The sequence below is a fragment of the Sus scrofa genome, chromosome 6, assembly GCF_000003025.6.
Source record: "Sus scrofa isolate TJ Tabasco breed Duroc chromosome 6, Sscrofa11.1, whole genome shotgun sequence".
NCBI classification, from domain to species: Eukaryota; Metazoa; Chordata; class Mammalia; order Artiodactyla; family Suidae; genus Sus; species Sus scrofa.
In genome coordinates, this window is record NC_010448.4 from 6,491,354 (window position 1) to 6,512,091 (window position 20,738).

General features: G+C 52.4%; 1 protein-coding gene across 3 annotated transcripts in view; it reads right to left on the minus strand.

The window, feature by feature from the left end:
• PLCG2 (phospholipase C gamma 2) overlaps nucleotides 1-20,738 on the minus strand; it is a 169,947-nt gene that overhangs the window by 58,208 nt on the left and 91,001 nt on the right. For all 3 annotated transcript variants that reach the window (XM_021093743.1, XM_021093744.1, XM_021093745.1), the window contains exons 9-19: nucleotides 20,545-20,617; nucleotides 14,430-14,531; nucleotides 12,217-12,335; nucleotides 10,027-10,112; nucleotides 8,723-8,843; nucleotides 7,588-7,756; nucleotides 4,628-4,732; nucleotides 3,181-3,270; nucleotides 2,409-2,584; nucleotides 2,068-2,268; nucleotides 1,120-1,239 (exon numbers count right to left, since the gene is read on the minus strand). In XM_021093743.1, coding sequence (XP_020949402.1) covers nucleotides 1,120-1,239; nucleotides 2,068-2,268; nucleotides 2,409-2,584; nucleotides 3,181-3,270; nucleotides 4,628-4,732; nucleotides 7,588-7,756; nucleotides 8,723-8,843; nucleotides 10,027-10,112; nucleotides 12,217-12,335; nucleotides 14,430-14,531; nucleotides 20,545-20,617 — 1,362 coding nt within the window. The remainder of the gene's footprint in view (nucleotides 1-1,119; nucleotides 1,240-2,067; nucleotides 2,269-2,408; nucleotides 2,585-3,180; nucleotides 3,271-4,627; nucleotides 4,733-7,587; nucleotides 7,757-8,722; nucleotides 8,844-10,026; nucleotides 10,113-12,216; nucleotides 12,336-14,429; nucleotides 14,532-20,544; nucleotides 20,618-20,738) is intronic.

The following is a 20,738-nucleotide window of genomic DNA, read 5'->3' on the forward strand; positions in this document are numbered from 1 at the left end:
CTCAGCCCAGGATGAGGCTGTGTGGCTCTAGAGAGGTCACTTAACCTCTCTGGGCCTCCATTTCCTCACTTGCAATAACAAGAACTTGCAATAATGAGCTCTACCCTCAGGCGCTACAGTGAAGGACTCGATCAGGTGAGGCCCTGAAGGCAGCCCAGTGTCTGAAATATTAGTTGGGAACTCAACATATGGTAGCCGGCATTCTACTATCACCATCAAGAAAGTGCAGGGAGGGAGTTCCTGCTGTGGTTCAGCAGGTTACAGACCAACTAGGATCCCTGAGGATGTGGGTTCAATCCCTGGCCTCACTCAGTGGGTTAAGGATCCAGCATTGCCATGAGCTGTGGTGTAGGTCTCAGATGTGGCTCAGATCCCGCATTGCTGTGGCTGTGGTGTAGGCCAGCAGCTGCAGCTCCAATTCAACCCCTAGCCTGGGAACTTCCATATGTCGCAGGTGCGGCCCTAAAATAAAAAAAAATAAAAATAAAAAAAAAGGAAAGAAAAAGAAAAAGAATGTGCAGGGAAACCGTGGTGGGGAAGTGGAGGGCAGTATGATGAACTGGGTCGAGATGCGCCCAACATTGTCACTGGTGGGAACTGGAAGAATCAGGTGTCTTGGGATAGAATAAATGCAGAGAATCACAGCCCCGGAGGTGGCTGCTCCCTATGCCTTCCCACCGGCAGTGGGGCGTCAACTGCGGAAGGGAGGAAACGAGACCTGTAACATCACCCATCAGGGCTGCCAGCGCTGCCTGGGTTCAAATCCCAGCTCCACCACTTACTGGCTACATGTTTCAGCAGGTGATTTAACCTCCCTGTGCCTCAGTTTGCTACTGCAAAAAAGGGGCATCCTGGCCATGCTGACCCCAGAGAGTTGCCGGAAGATGCACGAATTAACACAAAACATGTTAGTCTCGAGGATACACCAGGGCTCAGCACACGGAAAGCACCTGTTAGTTTGCTGTTGCTACTATTGTTATGGTCATCATTGTCGTTGGCACAATGGGCAGAGGGACAGCCCAGCTCCGCCCCCCACCTGTGGTTCCCCCGTTGTTCTCCACACCTGCCCGCCCTGAGTCATCCCTGGACAGCGCGGAGGGTGCCAGCTGGGGTGCCTACCTGAAGGTGATGGCGTAGGAGTCGGTACCTTCCCGCCTCCGGATGAGGAAGGCCCCATCCCGGGGAACCCTCATCAGCATGTCCTCCGCTTCTCCGCGGCTCAGCCCGTCATAGTACCACCTGCAGCACAGGGCAGGGAAGAGGGCCGAGGGAGAGACCGTTGAGGCTGGCGGCAGGGCAGCCAACAGTGGGTTCTCAGGATGCCCAAAACACAGCCCCGGAACCCACCATGCAAACCACATGGTGGGCCTCCCTGGGTGAAAACACCCCTCAAGACGGCAGTTTTTAAAAAGATGACCCAGATGCAGCTTGGGCCAAGCGTTCGTGTAAGTGGGTCTGCTTGGAGCACGAGACAGTAGATCAATTTACATCTTTAGCCGTCCCCACTGACCCAAGCACCAGAGGGTGGCACGGCCAGGTCAGTGTCTCAGAAAATTGGAGGCAGAGAACCCAGGGAACAGGGCTTTACAGGGGCTCTTGGTTATTTTTAAAGAAGGGAAATATCACATATTAAGGCAATCCGTTTGAAAAGAGACAAGAAAAGTAAAAATAAAGTTGTACGTCTTCCAGAGAAAGGTGCATTCTGGTAGCTAATCCTTTACAAGGCCTAATGGATATTCTCTTACAATTTTTTTTTTTTTTTTTTGCTTTTAGATCAACAGGAATGAGCTCTGGAAGCAGAAACATTGGGCCAAAATTAGTCTCTAAAAATCGAAGCCCAAGACCTTGGGATAAAGCAGAAGAAAGGGAGGGAGAGGAGGCAGGAGAGGAACCGAACACCGCACAGGAACCAGGCATAGGTATGGACACTGGCCGACCTGGGGACTTTAAGAGACCCCGGGGGGCCCAGGTAAGGAGACTCGGAGAAATGGAGGCCCCAGCACGCCCCAAGGTTGGCATTTTGTCACTGCAGCTGCCTCCCCCGAGCAGCGCACACAGCACACGTACGGCTTCGACTCGTGCGGGTTGGGGTTGGGCACGGGGTCGGTCAGCCGGAGCTCGAACTCGGCACAGCGCAGGTGCGTCTCGCGGTAGTGCTGGATGAGGGCGTAGATGCTGGTGAACATGAGGTTGTCAGTCAGGTAGTACTTCATGACCCCGCCCTCCATGGTGGAGCGGATGCGGCAGTGCTGCACTCGGCCTGACCGCCTGCGGGGAGAGGGACCACATCAGGGCCCAGCCCAGGCCGGCCGGCCCTTCCTGCATCCGGGCGGCAGAGGACACAGGCTGCGCCCGATCTGGCCAGCTGCGCGGGAAAGGCGGGCCTGCTCCAGGCAGCCGGGCATTACCAGAAGGACAGGGTGTAGTCGTTGGGGTAGGTCTCGCTCTCCCGCACCAAGAAGGTCCCATCCTTGCCCCCTGTCTCGGCACAGTACTCCTGCAGCAGCTTCTCGGCACTTGTCCTCTTCTCCACCTTCTTGTGGAACCACTTCTCCCCAAAATGCAGCTCCGTGGGGGGCGTGTTCTGGGCCACCAAGAGAGGAGAAGTTTCTGAAAACCTGGACCAGATCCCCAGCACCACCCATCCGGTCCCTGTGCACATGCTGATGCTGGGGATGACAGATGGGGGCTAGCTTCAGCTTGCCTTCACCCTCAGAGGACCTCCCTCCCCTGCCACCCACTCCTGAGAGCCCCTACTGTGGTGGCCTGGAGTCCCGAGTCATGGGAGATGGAGGTCGGTCCCCAGTAAGCCTTCAGTTCCACTGTTCAAGAAGTCTGAGAGCCATAATGCCATGCGGGCTGCAGTGAAGACATAGTGCCAAGGATGGCCAGCAGACCAGCGGGGAGAGGGCAAGGAAAGCCAGGATCCTGGCCAGTGGGTGGGGCTGGACAGAGCATCTAAATTTCCGCATCATCCCCAGGGATCACAGGCCAATCAGGCCTTTCTCAGAGTAGGAAAGACTCTTGAACCTCATTGGTTAAGCTTGTGCGCCGGCCGGCCAATCAGAGAAGAGCCAGGCCGGCCCTAGACCATCCGCAAAGCAGCAGCTCCTTGAACTGAGTACGTCCAGGCCTGCCCCCCACAGGATGAGAAGAGCAACACAGGAGGTCTCCCCCTACCACGGGCGGTTCCTCCTCCACAGTCTGTTCAATGTCATCGCTGAAGGACAGCTTGGCATCAGCAATGGCGCAGTAGTGCCGGGTCCATTTCTACAAAGCAATACCAGCATTAGGTCTTCCCCAAGAGTCTCTGAGGCCCAGGGCCCCTGCCTGGCATCACCCTGGAATTCACTGGGGACTTGCCTTTCCCTGCTAGTTTCACAGACTCCGAGCCCCTTGAACATGTTTCTTCTAAAACATTTATTTATTCTGGGGATCTTTTGGCATTTTCAGGACTTCTTATACAGTTTATCTAAGGATAAATATACCTTAATATCATATTCATTTAATCAGAAGACTTTTATGAATGACTGGATTGCTTTTTGTGTCCTCGTGACTTTTTTTCTATTTTATCCACTTTTTAAGACTTTCGGGATTTCTCAGCCAGTTTGTCTAGGGACCTTTTCTTCAACATTTAAATACGACTTAATTTGCAACAGGATTTACTGTTGACCACTGGGAATTACATTCAATTTCTTGTAATAACCTATAGTGGAAAATAATCTGAAATGTATGTATATCAAACTGAATCACTTTGCTGTACACCGGAGACGAACACAATATTGTAAATCAACTACACTTCAATTAAGAAATGAATACATAAAAATATATTCAGAAGGACTACACGTTAGGTTAAGGGATATGAGAAGTGGTGTGAGCATTCAAAATCCCTCATTCTCGTCCAAAAAGAATGTTTCCAGTGGAAGTGACCCAGATCGGAGGATACTAAGGATTTAAGACAACTAACTGCATCATTGCACGCTAGATTGGATTCTGGACCAGAAAATGGACATGCGTGACGAACTGGTGAAACTGGAATAAGGCTCATAAATTAGTCTGTAGTATTGTGCCCAGTGTTCCTTTTCTGGTCACGAGGATTATTCTCCCACGACAGAGGATGTTAGTATTCGGGGAAGCCGGGTGAAGAACGCATGCGAGCTTTCTGGACTTGTATGTGTGAGAACATACAGTATGTTACATTGAACAGAAAATTATTTCAAAATGAAACATTAACAATGCAAAAGAAGGAGTTCCTGTCGTGGCTCAATCATGAGGATTCTGGTTCCATCCCTGGCCTCACTCAGTGGGTTAAGGATCCGGTGTTGCCATGAGCTGTGGTGTACGTTGAAGATGCAGCTCAGATCCCACACTGCTGTGGGGTAGGCCAGCAGCTGTAGCTCCGATTCAGCCCCTAGCCTGGGAACTTCCATATGCCACTGGTGCAGCCCTAAAAAGACCCTAAATAATAATAACTATAATAATAATATAGTAATGCAAAAGAAAAATAAAATTCCATTAAAGTGACAAGTTCACATGGCACAGAACGGGATTAAGACAGGAAAACACCCGGAGCTTTCCAGCAAAGCTGGATGCACTGAGGTCTGAGAAGGGGTGTGAGAAGACGCACCTGGTCGATGGAATCCCACATGTACAGCTCGCCCTGCTGCTTGTGCTCATCTTTCTTGTCCTCCATGTTGACATCCACGTCGCCTCGGGGGCCCAGCTTCTTATGCTGAGGGGAAAACACACAGGCCTGGCTCCCTGCGGCCCAGCTCAGGATCGTTCAGCAACAAACACTCATCCACATCAGCCAAGCGTCCATCTGCATTGGGGCACCTCAGGGCCTTTGCACCGTCTGGTCCCTCTGCCTGGCTCACCACATTCAGCTCTGGGCTTCATGTCTCCTCCTCAGGGCAGTGTCCCTCCACTCCCCTCCCCATCCCTGCCACTCTCCAGCCCTGGGAGTTAACATTCATGCTCTTTAGCCTACGTGCATCTGTGTACCTACCTGTCCTCTGCCTCCCCTGCTAGAACTGAAGCCCCACGGGGGCAAGGTCTACCTCCTGTGCTAGCTCGGCAGTGAGTGAGTGCTTGCTAAACATCTGGTCAATCAAGGATGCCCAGCTCTCTCCAGCACGCAGACGCCAAGTCCAGGGGGCACAGGCACACTGGGGATGTAGATTAAGAAGGCCCGTGTGCAAAGGTAGGTAGCTGTGTGACGCTGGGTAGGTAGCTGCACTTCTCTGAGCCTCGAATGTCTCATCTGCACAACCGAGACGATGACTACTGGTGACGTCCACCTGGGCGAGTACTGACAGCCCACAAAAAACAGGCGCTGATCAGGCCCAGTTGGGGTGACCTGGTGGAGGGAGGTCAGGACTGGGAGTCAGACCTGGGCTTGAAGTCAAGGCCGATCGCCTTCCTCGTATGTGTCCTTGGCTGTGAGACCATGTGTCTCAGCCTCAGTAACTTCCCCTGTAAGATGAGGGCAGCACAGCCCCTGCCGGGGCCCAGGAGGCAGTGGGCGTGCAGGATGCCTGGAGATGGTGCAACACAACGTGAACGTTCCGTTTTGAACAGCCTTGAATTACACCTTTGCCAGGAACTAACTGTGTCACCTCCACTGAGTCAAGCTCTAGACGTCCCCATCGGTCCCCTGGGCTGGGGGTTGGGGTTACTGTCCTGCAGGGCTGCCATCAGACTGAACAACACCTGTGACCAGGCTTAGCCCCGTGTGTGGCACACCCTGTGTCACAAATGCTGCCTCGACCCCCTTCCCTGAGACTGAAGAGGGTGAGCCACAAAGTACCACACTGGGTGGGGCAGTGTGTACTCTGAAAGGGGATGTCAACGCCTTGAACCCTAAAACAAAAGCTGGAAAAGCCCTGAGGACATGCAGAGCTGTCCTAACAGAAACCTATAGAAGCCACGGGTGAGCTGGGGACAGAGAGATGCAAGGAGGTCCCTGAAGACTCGCCGACCAAACCTGAGAAGCCGTGGACCCATCCTGGCTGAGGCCCCTTCACCTCTCGTCCTGCCCTCCTCACCCTAGAAGCTTCCCTGGGCGTCTCAGTGAAATCCGCTAGGACATTAGCCAATTCCTCCAAATAAGCTTGGTGCTTTGACCCCTGAGGACACCAGCATCCTCCCCTCCAAGGCCAAGTCCCCTCACTGGTCAGCGCTTCTCTGCCTAGGAGTCCGTCTCCCCACAAGACCGTTACCTCCTGGCAGGCAGGCAATGTCCCCAATGCTGCTTCATGGCCCAGTGACCATCCAGGGAACTTGCCACATGTTCACACTGTCCCACTTTCATGGATGCTACACGCCCAAACCTGAAGGGCCTTCTCCTAGTCAATCTCTGTCCATCCTTCCTATAAACCTGCCAGGTGTCAACGAGATCCATGCCTCTCCTTCACCAGTGGCTGCCCAGCTAGAGACTTCGTAATTCAATGTGCCTGTGCCCTCACATCGAAGCAGAAAGGACGGGACCCTGGGGCAGAGCAGTTAGCAGTTCTGTGCCATGGACCTCCCAGTGAAGTCTGGGGAAGACCATGGACCCACTTCTCAGAATAACGGAACTCCGAAAAACCAGTGACCTTGAAATTATTAAGATAGTAAACCAAAAATACCCGCAACACACAACACTGGGAATCAACTACACTTCAATAAACTTTAAAAAATGAAAACAAAAAAGAAAATACCTGAATATACTAACAGACATGCTTCTTTATTAACACCTTATGTAAGATCTAGCAGAGATCTAAGAACCACCGTAATTTCAAAGTAGTGACAAGCACGCGTTACTCTGAGATATTTACAGCAACTGTAAAAGTGATATGAAAGGATCCATGATTTCTGTGGGTGACAAAGCTCCCAGTGGCTTGTTGCCAGTGTTCACGATGGAAGGAAATGTTAAGTTTGACTTACGTGTTAATAAAAATAAAGAGGCAACGTTTTTGCCCTAACTTCACCTGCCCCCCCCCCAATTCCATCTGTGGATTCTCAGGGGGTCTACAGAACCCCATCTGAAAGCCCTTCCCTGGGAGACTGTGGAACAAGGTGAGAGGACCCTAGGGCCCTGGCAACCTTGTGGACCAGAGCTCAAGCTCCTAGCACATTCTCTGCCACGTGAGGCTTGGCCTCACACGCTTTAAGCCATTTGTTCTCTTGACCCCAGTAAATGCCACCCCTCTCCATGACCGGCATGGTCGGCTGTCAGTCTTCCCCATGGCACCCTGTGTGCCACCCCCAGCACCCCATACGCACAGCCCTGTGGGGCCGCTGTCCACCTCCAGTCCACCTCCCATACTAGACGGGGAGCTCCCGAGGGCAAGAACAGAAGCTGGGTCTTGGGAACAGCCCCAGCACCTCGAGAGGGCCTGAGGCAGAGAGGGACGGGGCGAAGGTGTCCCCCAGATGCGCGATAGTGAGCAAAGAGGCACCTGCCGTGGGACAGGGCAGTTCCAAGCACCGTGCACACAGCCTCTCAGGGGACGCTGGCCGCGCACTAACAAAGCGGCTTTTACCAGGAAGCCCCCGAGGCACCGGAGGTGAAACGAGGGGACAGGGCGGCCCGGGCGCCGCTACCTTGATGATGATCTTCTCCCGCAGCTGGCTGGGCGAGGGCAGCTGGTCGGCACTGGCCTCCGTGGGCTTCGTCAGCAGCAGGTCCCCAAACACCTCCTTGAACACCCTGGCCATGTGGCGCTGCTGCTCCACGCAGCAGTGCTCCTCGATGGACAGGATCACGGGGAAGCTGCGGGCGGCGGCGGGGCAGCGGCTCAGCCGGGGACGCGGCCTGGCGCCCCCTCCCCGGCCTCCAGAACCGGGGCCACCCTGCGCTCCGGGCCTGAAGGGGGCGCCGGCAGGCAGCGGAGGACTTGCTGGCAGTGACTCTGGCCGAGAAGGTGCCCCCCCCGGGGGTGGCGGCGTCTGTGTGGGGCGTCTGTGCGTGTCTGTGTGCGGCACAAGCGTATCTGTGTGTGTGTCCATGTGGGGTGTATCTCTGTGTGGAGACAGCCTCTGTCGGGGGCAGGGGGAGTGTGTGTGGGGGGGGACGGGGGCATATCTGAGTGTGTGTCTCTGTGTCTGGGCGTGTCTATGAGGCGTGTGTGTGTATGGAGGTGTCTCAGTGTGTGGAGGGTATGTCTGTGGTGGTGGGGGGGGGTGTTTGGGGAGCATGTGTGTCTGTGTCTCCACAGGGGGTGTATGTGTGTGTGTCTATGTGGGGTGAATCTTTGTGTGTGAAGAAGGTATGTCTGTGTGTCTGTAGTGGTGGCGGGGGCGGTGGGCATCTGTGTGTGTGTGTGTGTGTGTGTGTGTGTGTGTGTGTCTGTGGTGGAGGGTGTCTGTGGAGGGGGGAGTGTCTGTTTGTGTCTCTGTGGGGGGGACGTCTGTGTGTGTGTGTGTGTGTGTGTGTGTCTGTGGTGGAGGGTGTCTGTGGAGGGGGGAGTGTCTGTTTGTGTCTCTGTGGGGGGGACGTGTGTGTGTCTATGAGGGTGTACCTGTGTGTGTGTGTGTGTGTCTGGGTGTGTCTGGGTGTGTCTGGGTGTGTGTCTCTGTGCAGCGTGTGTGAGTGTGGGTCTATGGGGGGGCCCTGCGTGTGGGTGTCTCTGGGCGTGGAGGGTGTGTGCCTGTGTGCGCAGAAGGGGAGTGTGTTCTATCTACCCAACCAGAGCTGCCATCCTCTAAAGACGAGCCTCCGGGACATCAGCCAACAGACCTGGAGGTGACGAAGGCATGGTCTTTGATGGCCTGCACCACATCGTCAAACTTGATCTTGGTGGTCCGCGTCCAGCCGTGGTAGATGATGGGCTTCCCGTCGGGCCCGTCCCAGCAGTCCACTGCGGGAGGAGGGCGGCCTCAGCACCTGCCCGGCTCGCCTCCCGGGTCCACGGCTGGCGGACGCTGCCCGGGTGCCGGCCGCGCCGCCAGCCCCGACCCCCCCCTCCCCGACTGGCTCCGTCACCAGGACGCGGGGGCCAGACCCAGTATCACCGCCAGGGGCCACCAACACGAGGACACACGTTACCTGTGGACTCACATTACCTATGCGGTTACAGGAAGATTTGGGCTATTTAATTAAAGATCCCTTTGTAACCCAATGCACTGGTCCAACCGAAACGCCTTTAAACATTTCTTTTTTGAAAAAGAGATCTATAATGCATTTTATCTTCGGACTTGATGTGTGTCTAAACCCTGCCTGCTTTTTCTGCTAGTGCCAAGAATACAGATCAATGAAAAATTTATTTTTAAAGATTCATGGTAAACTATTCAGACAGAACTAGGTTATGAAGAAGGGGAACATCCCCTCTATTTTTAAGCCCCCGAGGTAACAGGAGCTGACAGTTTCAAACAATTTTTTCACATTCTCTTTTTCCTAAGTGAGAAAAAAGCCTAAATGAGCCAGCACTCTGTAGGAATCATTGCCATTCAAGCTTGATACCGTGAGGAATGCTTCCGCTGACAGTGGAGCCTAAATCAGTGGTTTGTGCCTTTTCTTGGCCCAACACCCCCGTGAGCCTCTGGCAGTGAGTCAGGCTGGGCATGAGAGGTGAGGAGTTGAGAAGCTGGCTCCTGGCCATGTTCAGGGGCCTGGCATCACCTGTGTCGGGGTGGCTGTGAGCGACTGGGGACAGAGTGGCCTCTGTAGCTGGGCTGCTGCTAAAGTAAGCAGGGCGTCTGCCCGCCTCTAAAAACAGCCCCGGAAGAAGCGAGGGAGGACAGAGAGCAGGACGGCCGTCTCTGCTACTGGCCTCCCAGTCCCTCCACTGTATCTGGACACTTTCTAGATGACAAACCCACTGCCCAAGCTTCTGTGCCAGGCTCGACATCACTCCTTGTCCTGGGACATTTTCTTCAGGAAAAAGCTCCCCAGCTGCTGGTGGCCACACGGCTCACCCCAGATGCCACCGGCTGCCCCTTCGCTCCGTCCCGCCCTTCCCCAGAACTCAGGCCTCCACCCCAACCAACGCGGCAAGTCTCAACTCGCTGTCAGTGTGGCGCCACCAGGAAGGCGGTACTCACGCTCGATGCAGCGGCAGCCCATCCGCAGACAGCGGATGTACGCCTCTGTGGACGACTCGCTCCGCAGCTGGTCACCTGTGAGGTACCTGCAGGATGGGAGGCAGGCGGCGGGGTGAGGGCAGACCTGCCCCTCAGGACAGCCTTGGGGAGCTTCTCAGCCCAAGTCCCCCATGTCCTGGGCTCTTCCTGTCTAGAAAGAACCCCTCCACCCAAAAAAAAAAAAAAAAAAAAAAAAAGAGAGAGAGAGAAAGAGAGAGAGAGAGGAAAAAAAAAAGAAAGAGCAAGAAAGAGAGAAGAAAAAGAAAGAAAAAAGGAGTTCCTGTCGTGGCTCAGTGGTTAACAAATCTGACTAGCATCCGTGAGGATGCGGGTTCAATCCCTGGGCTCACTCAGGGGGTTAAGGATCCAGCATTGCTGTGAGCTGGGGTGTAGGTCGCAGACATAACTTAGATCCCGCATGGCTGTGGCTGTGGTGTAGGCCGGCGGCTACAGGTCTGATTGGACCCTTAGCCTGGGAACCTCCACATGCTGCAGGTGCGGCCCTAAAAAGACAAGACAAAAGGAAGAAAAGAAAGGAAAGGAGAGGAAAGGAAAAGAGAGAGAGGAAGGAAGGAAGTTCCTGTTGTGGCACCAAGGATCTGTCACGTCCTGCAATGCTAGGACACAGGTTCCATCCCCAGCCCCGCACAGTGGGTTAAAGGATGTAGCCTAAGTCACAGCTGTGGCTTGGATCTGACCGCCGTATGCCATGAGGCAGCCAAAAAAAGAAAAAAAAAAAAAAAAAAAACCCAGAAAGACCCTGCTTCTGGGCCGGACACATGCCATTAAGTGGCCATGCCAGTCATGCACCTCAGACTCAGGCCATGATCACAGGAGTCAACGGATAACCATCCCGGGGATCCAAGCGTGGGGTGGAGGACAGGTGTTCTTTCAAGGAGAACTCAAAGCGTGTCAGGAGCAGGACTGACGGGTGATGATAAATGAATGACCCCCATAGCTGCCCCCCAGGCCCTCAGTCTCAAGAGGGCAGAGCCCAGGCCACACTTTGAGATCAGGGCCCCAAGCAAAAAACAGACGGGACTTACTTCTCCATGAACTGTGTCCACCAAAACTAACATAAAAATATCTATCTGTATCACTCTCCTCTTCACCACGTTCCCCCTTAAAAGGCTGTGTTATTCAGCCGTCTTCTGGGTTTGGTAGAATTCCCCGTCTTAAGACATAAACATGCAAACCAGCGGGCACAGCGGGGAAGAGAGGCCCAGGGAGACAATTTGCCCCTGAAGGACAGTACCTTCCACGAGGCCTGGAGATGGACTTAATAAAGCCTCCTTGCCAACTCCTGCCTGGAATGACACCTGGGCAAGTACCAAGCTCCAGCTCTCCTGGTGCCCAGAACCCAAGGCTTCCACCTTCTCACCATGCAAAGGAGACTGAATATCTGAACTTGAGTGTAACATGCATCTCTCTCATGGGGTCTGCTTGTTTTTGCGCTCAGGGCAATCTTTCAAAGATATTCAATTTAAGCATGCTGCTCTCTGGCCTAAAAGCCATCAGTGGCTCCCATAGCCGCTGCCCTCACTGTGACTCAAGCTGACCTTCGTGGTTGCCTCTCCTGCCACTCACCCTCCCAGATTCCACAGTGTAAGCCTACTAGACCTCTCTCAGTTCCTCCTGCCCCTGGACCTTTGCACCTGCTGTTCCTCTGTCTAAAACCCCCTCCTTGCCTTCCCACCTGTCCTTCTCTCACCAACTCCTACTGATTGTTAAGACCCAAAGGAGGCCTTTTCCCTCCAAGCACATGAGGACAGGGCTGCTCCTGCCCTTGTCACTGCTGTACCCTCAGCACCCAGCAGACACATGGCTTGGCACAGGGTAAAGAGTAAATGTCAGTTCCATGACCCATTCTACTGCCTTGCTGTGACTACTATGAATGAGATGCCCCAAACCAGCTTTTGTCAGCCTGCAGTTTAAGGCCACAGAAAAAAGGATCACTCTTGGAAACACCAGCTAGGAAAGAGAGATGCTTCTCCTGACCCCTGCAGAAGCTTCCAGACATTCTAGTCTGAGCAGCGAGGACCTGCACTCTGCCCGCTGCCCACACGCTTTGCCAGAGCAGCACACTGGAGCGCCCTCTGTATCGCCCTCCATCCGCCCAACCCACTGCGGGCCCGCGGGCGGGAGACTCACGTGTTGTGGGACGAGGAGATCCAGTAATGAGACAAGGGGTTGTTCATGTCCTGCATGTCCACCACGTCGTACTTCTCGTCCCAAATGCTGTTCTCCCGGGAAAACAGGTACGTGAGGAACTAGGAGAGTCAGCGACACAAAGACGGGATCGTTAGGACGGTGGTGCTGGTTCTTTCCAGTCTGTGCCAGCTTGGGGAGACCGGAGCTCGGACAGGTGAACATTCAAGAGCCCGTCTCCAGACCTTAGGTACCCCAGTTCTCCATGCAGAAAACTCAGACTGCAATAGGCTGTACCAACACCACGTCTTCCTTCTAGGTGTGTGCAGATATTTGAGGCTGTAAGAGCATACGCTGTCCACGTGTAAGTTGTAAGGTACAATAATACCGTGGACATTGGTGAAGCCACCACCCAAGGTGAGAAACAGAACGTTACCATCTTATTACACCTAAAGGCAGGAAATGGCACAGTCCAATTCCTGACTCCTTTAAGAAAAAATCAGAATTCGTATCTACAATGGAATATTATTCAGCCATTAAAAAGAATGAACCAGTGGAGTTCCCATCGAGGCTCAGTAGTTAATGAACCCAACTAGCATCCATGAGGATGGGAGTTTGATCCCTGGCCTCGCTCAGTGGGTTAAGGATGTGGCATTTGCCATGAGCTGTGGTGTAGGTCACAGACGCAGCTTGGATCCCACCTTGCTGTGGCCTGTGATGTAGGCCGGTGGCTGTACCTCCGATTTGACCCCTAACCTGGCAATTTCCATATGCCGCGGGTGCAGTGCAGCCCTAAAAAGACACACACACACACACACACACAAAAAGAACCAGTGCCATTTGCAGCAACATGGATGGACCCACAGGTAATCATACTAAGTAAGTCAGACAAAGAAAAACAAGTATCATATGATATCACTCGTATATGGAATCTAAAAAAAAAAAAAAAAAGGCAATACAAATGAATTTATCTACAAAACAGAAACAGGTTCACAGATTTTGAAGACAAACTTATGGTTATCAAAGGGGAGACACGGGGGAGAGATAAATTAGGAGTTTGGGATTAATATATACACACTCCTAGATATAAAATGGATAATCAAAGAGGACCTACTGTGCAGCACAGGGAACGCTACTCAAGAAGATTCTGTAATAACCTGGAGTCCACGTCATTGCTCAGCAGTTAACAAACCCAGCTAGTATCCATGAGGATGCAGATTCAATCCCTGGCCTTGCTCAGTGGCCGTGAGCTGTGGTGTACATCACAGACGCAGTTCATGTCCCGTGCTGCTGCGGCTGTGGCAGAGGTCGGCAGCTGTCGCTCTCCAATTTGCCCCCTAGCCTGGGAACTTCCATATGCTGCAGATGCAGCCGTAAAAAGAAAAAAGAAAAAAAAAAAAGATTCTGTAACAACCCATATCGGGAAATAATCTAAAAAAGAATAGATATACGTATGTGTACAATTGAATCACCTGGCTGTACACCTGTAACTAATACAACATTGAAAATCAGCTATACTCCATTATAAAATAAAAATTAAATGTAAAAAAAAAAAAATCAGGAGTTCTCCTCATGGCCCAGCGGAAGACAACCCAACTATGAACCATGAGGTTTCGGGTTCAATCCCTGGCCTCGCTCAGTGGGTTAAGTATCTGGCGTTGCCATGGGCTGTGGTATAGGTCACAGATGCGGCTCAGATCCTGCATGACTGTGGCTGTGGCCGGCAGCTGCAGCTCCGATTAGGCCCCTAGTCTGGGAACCTCCATATGCCGTGGGTGCGGCCCTAAAAAAAAAAAAAAAAAACAAACCAGAAGGCTGAGTGACACTGAGGTAACGTTCTGCTTCCTGGGACCCACCTTACATGAGACAGGAGCCTGGGTCCCTGCTGCCTCCCGCAGGGCCACACGCTCCCATCTGCACACCTTGTAGGCACCCCGTTAACCTCGGCATTCTGCCGACATGCTTTTAATGGTTAGAGGCTCCCTGGCCGCACACGAACCTTTAGTGGAAACGCAAAGACCCCACCTGGGCTATGTGGTCAAACAGAGGAAGACAAGAAAAATCAAAAGCTGTGATCGTTCAGAACCCAGAAGAAAATCAGCTCTCAACTAAGAGAGCCAGTCTGAGAGCATCTGTCAGCCACACCCTCCAAGGGAAGAAACCCAGAAAATACACTCTGGAGGACAGAGACGCGAATCGAACAGTCCCGCACTCACCTCATCCACAAACAAGAAAGGCTCGGCAGTTTCCCTCATGGTGTCGTCGATAAACTTGGTCATCCGCTCACGGACTTTGTTCAGATCCTGAGCCCAAAGTTCCTTAGAATGACAAAGAGAACACAAATCATCAGAAAGAGGATTTTTGCGACCATCTTCATTTCTCAGGATTTGGTTTCACTCAAAGACCAAAGCGTGGGAGCTCCAGTCATGGCGCAGCAGAAACGAATCTGACTAGGAACCATAAGGTTGCAGGTTCGATCCCTGGCCTTGCTCAGTGGGTTAAGGATCTGGTGTTGCTGTGAGCTGTGGTGTAGGTCACAGACACGGCTTGGATCCTGCATTGCTGTGGCTGTGGTGTAGGCTACCAGCTGTAGCTCCAATTGGACCCCTAGCCTGGGAACCTCCATATGCTGCGGGTACAGCCATAAAAAGCTAAAAATAAAAAGACCAAAGCACAGATGAATTCTGGATGGACACGCAATTAGGGCCTCACCCTGGGCACGACATACATTGTCCCTAAAGGACCAGAGGCTAAATGTTTTAGGCTTTTGGCCACAACCACTCAATTCTGCTACTGTAGTGCAGATGGAGCCACAGACAACAGGCAACAAATGGCAGTGGCAGCATGTGTCGATAAAACTTTATTTATAAAAACAAGCTGGGGGCCAGCTCTGGCCATTGGGCATAGTTTGCTGACCTCTACTCTAGGCTAGTTCTTTTTTTTTTTTTTTTTTTTGTCTTTTTGCCATTTCTTGGGCCGTTCCTGCAGCATATGGAGGTTCCCAGGCCAGGGGTTGAATCGGAGCTGTAGCCATGACCTACACCAGAGCCACAGCAACGTGGGATCTGAGCCGTGTCTGCGACCTACACTGCAGCTTACAGCAATGCCAGATCCTTAACCCACTGAGCAAGGCCAGGGATGGAACCCGAAACCTCATGGTTCCTAGTCGGATTCGTTAACCGCTGAGCCACAACTCCCTAGGCTAGTTCTTTATGTATGTTAGCAGGAGGAGGCAGGGAGCAGTTACATCAGATCCCTGGGGTTGCTCACCCGGCTTGTGCCAGGCAAGCTACAGACCCTCTCTGTGCCTCCTCAGCCATCACGCAGGGATACTGACAGCTACCCACAGAGGCTGAGCGACTGCACGAAGTGAGGCTGGGCTTAACAGAGCACCTGGGACACAGAGGGGGCTCACGTCACGGCACCTCGTGGGAGTGACTTTCATCCTCCTACGACACGTCCTTTAGTCAGACAACTCTGCAGGTCACAGTGTCATTGTCATTTTAGAAACAAGGAAACAGCACTTCAGAACACCACGTGACGATCCCGCCTGCACAGAGCTGGTAAGTGGGAGAGTGGGGATTCCAAGTAACTCAGCTGTTTTGGTGTGGGGGGTGTGTGTGCGCATGTGCGTGCTTTCTGCCACACCCACGGCATGTGGAAGTGCCTGGGCCAGGGATCAAACTCGAGCCACAGCAGCGACCCGAGCAGCTGTGTGACCGTGCCAGATCCTTAACCTACTGCTCCACAGGGGAACTCCCCAAACAACTAAACTTTGAAAAACTGAACATAGAATACATCCTCTTTCAAAGATCAGCCCAGTAATGCTGCTCAGATACCCATAATTTCTGAAAAATACATGACCAGTTCAAAAACAGCTTATGACAAACGACTTCCTAACAGCAGGCCTCTGCATGACGACTGAGCTCTGGATCCATCGTTAGTAAATGTGTCAACAATATTTAAAAAAAAAAAAAACAGAACAGCTTCTGCACAGTCCAAGAAATTTGAAAGCCTTTTAGAGAAGGAATATATTATACAAAATCACTTTACTGTTTTCCTCTCCAAACCCTAAACCCCAAAATGTCCTTAGACAAAAGGACGAACCATGACCCAAAGCTTCAACTTTGATGCATGTTTTCTTAGTTGTACGTATTCTAAAATCTCTAAGAATAACAAAAGCAGGAGTTTCTCATTGTGGTTCAGCAGGTTAACGACCTGATGTCCCTGTGAGGATATGGGTTCGATCCCTGGCCTCACTCAAGTGGGTTAAGGAATTGGCATTGCCAGTTTAAGGATATGCTGGTAGGCTTCAGTGTAGGTCACAGATGTGGCTCAGATCTGGTGTTGCCATGCTTGTGGAGGAGTCCTCAGCTACAGCTCCGATGCAGCCCCTACCCCAGGAACTTCCATATGCTACAGGTGCGGCTGCAAGAAGAAGAAAAAAAAAAAAAAAAAAAAAAGCTGATGTGCTACCAGATGTGTGTGGGTTGCATGGGAAGGGTCAGACCAGGATGTCTGAAAGAAGGAAAAGCCTAAAGGCAGATACAAATGAGGTGGGTGCAAATCAACAATAAGCCTTGCTGTTGATTCTTGCAAATCTACGTGGATGAGAGACACCCAAGAGCCAAAAGCCTGGGGACCAGCCAGTTCATTTGAATACCAGGGTGCCATAATCTTTGAATAATAGAACACGAAACTCAAAGTGCAGGATACCTAATGCAAATGCTTTGGGAAGCCTCGATGCGCCCCCAAAGGCCAAGGGCCAGAAGCTTCCTGCTTCCTTCTCCTTAGGAGTTTTCACATAAAAAACATGGATACTTAGCTGATACTGCCCAGAATTAGACTGGCTGTGAATGAAAAACCCTCTGCCTAAAGGAGTTTAAAATACAAATACTCTAGACAGAGGTTAGAAAATGTATCTACTTGGTGTGGGGTCTTGTGGTGGGCGATTGTAAGGACGCAAATGCTAAGAGCCGTGACGAGAGGAATAACCAGGGCAGTGGCTCCGGGCAGGGCTCTGGGCTCAATCTCATCACACAGTGACTCATTTTAAACTCACTCAACCCCATAAAGTACATACAACCTCATTCTCCAGTTCTGTAAATAAGACAACTGAGGCTTCAAGTCATTAACTAGGTTGACCCAACGATGAGACCCACACCAACCCCAGCACATCGGTTCCGGGTCAGCCAGAGTCACCCATCCCTCCCAGGCCTGGGCTGCGGTCCACTTAACCAGCTCCCTTGTGGGAATTCAGATGAGTTCCAAGTTCTCACTTCTATTAAAAATGGTGCCATTATTTCTACAAGGTAAGTGCCTAGGAGGGCCATTGTTTAATCAAAGTACCTATATATATACCTTTCCTCCCAGTGCTTGAGTTTTTTTCTAAAAACCCTATCTAACCTGCCCAAGTATTTTCTAAAAACCCTGCACTAACGTGCACACCCCGTGCTGCAGTGGTTGTTCCACATATGAGCATCCATCCCCTCCCACCAATGTCCTAGGTGACCGGCTCTGCTCCGTGCCAGGGTCACACAGAGCGCTGGGAGCTGGGACATGAAGGGTCCACAGGACTGATGGCGCAGGGGCCGGTCCCCAATAAGCTGTTTGGCTACCATCACTCACACAGGGGCTCACGGGTCACCTGCCTCCCAGCTCCTGGATGTGGGACCCTACCTCCCTGTACGCTGCTCCTGGCACGCAGCTCAGCGAAGGGGCCAGTGTGGGAAAAGCCTGTGACATCCCCCTGGAAGAAGAGGCCCCGGCACCAGGTGGAGATGGCAGGACACGAGGCTACTTGTACTGGCGCTGGACACACCCGAGTAACTCAGCCTGAGGAGGAGCACGGCGCCCTGCGGCACCCTCTGGCAGCGCAGCACCCACCAGGTCATTGTGCCCACGCCGACCGAGTCCTCTCTCTCCCCTCATTTCACCTGCCCTCGGTCCTAGTCTCAGGGCAGGCAAAGCTGCCTTCTCGTGGCCACTCCCACTCACCCCTGTGGGGAAAGCACGACTCCTCAATGCCCCTGGCCCTCACGACCTCGTGCTAGTGTGTTTTCCTTACAATGAGACGTGTACTGTCTGCCACTGAAAAATGAGTGATGAATGTGAAAGGTGCCACAGGAGTATCATGGTGGTTTTGTTAAAAAAAAAAAAAAAAAAGAAGAATAAATCCATTTCCTAAGAGAGACATAATGAAGTTTTGTTTTTGTTTTTGTTTTTTTTTTTCTTTTTAGGTCCGCGCCTACAGCATATGGAAGTTCCCAGGCTAGGGGTGGCATCAGAGCTGCAGCCACAGGCCTACACCACAGCCACAACCACACAGGTTACGAGCCACCACCTACACCACAGCTCTTGGCAACTCATCCTTAACCCACTGAGTGAGGCCAGGGATCGAACCCGCATCCTCACGGGGACATCGGGTCATTAACCCGCGGAGCCGCAACGGGAACGCCTAAAGAAGTATTAAGAAATGAAATGATACACTGTCTGGCGTTTGTGTTATCCGACCTGCCACTCCACGTCTTTTGATTGGAGCATTTAGACCAGTGACAGTTAAGGTAATTACTGATAGACAGGTATTTACTGTCCCAGTGCTTACTTTAGAATTTTCCAGCAAAGAAATGAGGGAGGAAGAAAGGAAGACGTGAGTGTGGAGATGGAAGATGGATGAAATCAAAGTGGCCAAATGCTCCTAATTTTGTGATCTGAGTGACGAGCACGGGGTGATGTCAGCCGGTGTGCTTTTGCCTATGTTTGAGAGGGTCTACCATAGAAAGGTTTTTTTAAAGTAAATGACCTGAAAATGGGTGTTGTGAGCAGGAGGCTGGCCCGGGCCGGCTGCCTCTACACGGACTGAATCACGAGCCGCTGCAGCTGCTGACCCGCAACACCCTGTGAAAGGAGCTCAAAGCGGATCCGGGGAGGGAGGCCCTCTGGGCTCCGGAAAAGCTGGCAGAACAGGTCTTCGCACAGCCCAATTCTTACATCTCCTTGCATCTAGCAAAGCACTAAAATCCCTCGTGGTGGCGTCTGCCCCCCATGACTAGCGGGGACCTTCGCAAGATGAGCAGCGCACGTCTGTTCAAGTGTGTGCTGATTGCCTGCACGTCCCTGTCACCAAAGTCCCATCTATCCTGACTTTCCCCCACCTCTCTGGGAGGGTTTTCCAGAGCCCTCTGAGATGCCGCCTCCTGGGCTAGAGTCCTCCTCCTGCCCCAAATAAAACTTCACGCTCACCTTTTAGGTTGTGCATATATTTTTTTAGGTCAACGTTATGAACCAAAAACTGCTCTGAAAAAGGGCTATGATTTAAAAAAGAAGAAAAAGAAAAAAGAAAAAAAGGTAGGGGGGAGGAGGAGAAGTTCTTGCTGTGGCTCCGCAGGTTGAGGCTCCGGCATTGCCAAAGCTATGGTGTAGGTCACAGCTGTGGCTTGGATTCCATCCCTGACACAGCAAATTCTGTGTGCCATGAGTATGGCCAAACGAGGGGCAAAAAAGAGAAAAAAAAAAAAAAAACTTAAGAGAATACAAGTAAATGAAACTCCAGTGATATAAGTAAAAATTTAGACATGTAACCATGCATACATACAGTACTCATCAATACACACAAAGATCAATACCGCCTTCTCTGATCCCACAGGTCTGAGAGGTGGGGTTCTCATGCCCTTTTAAGGAGGAGGAAACTGGGACACAGAAAGGTCAAACCACCTGCTCAAGGTCACACAGCTCGTGAGAGGATGTCAGGTTTATCTCAGTCGAACTCGGTTTCTGGGCCGAGGCACTGCTGACATTTACGGATGAGGAATTCCTCGTTGTGGGTGGACTGACCAGTCCATCTCAGGATGTCGAGCAGCACCCCTGGCCGCTGCCCACTAAATGCCAGTAGCTGTCCTGAGCTGTGTCTGCAGCCACTGCCCTGGGGCGGAACCTCCCTTTGAAAACCACTGCCCAACACCAACTCCTCTATCTCAGCCACCAGCTCAGAGCCCACATGCAAACACGCCTGGAGACGCCCCTGTGTCTTGTGTTTTAAGGACAGCCATGCCATCTTATCCCCCAGAGGACCCACAGACTCCCCCACCTCAGTCACATCCTCCCTCCAATAGGGCAGGCCTCCTGGGGAATCACACCTGAGAGGAGCCGGGGAGGGAGGAAAAGCCAGCCGCCCACCCGGGAGCCCTTCCCTCTCACGATCTGCACCCAGGAAAGGGCTGGTATGAGGCCAATCTCCTACCAGAGTCTAAGCCCCCAACGCGGCAGGCGGTAGAAGGAGAGAAACCCTCAGGACGGCTCCCCGCCAGAGCCCCTACCCCGCAGTCCTCTCACCTGCTGCTCATGTAAGAGAAACCGCTGGAAGTCGTGCAGGTGGACAGCAGAGGCGTCCGGCCGGTCAGTGTTGCTGCCCTCGGGGAAAGAGAGGGTGTTTAGAGAGGAGCTTTGGACCGTCAGGAGGTGACCCCAGCCAGCAAGCCAGCCGCCCAGACACCCTGCCGGGTTCCCCCACAGTGCCAGGTGCAGGC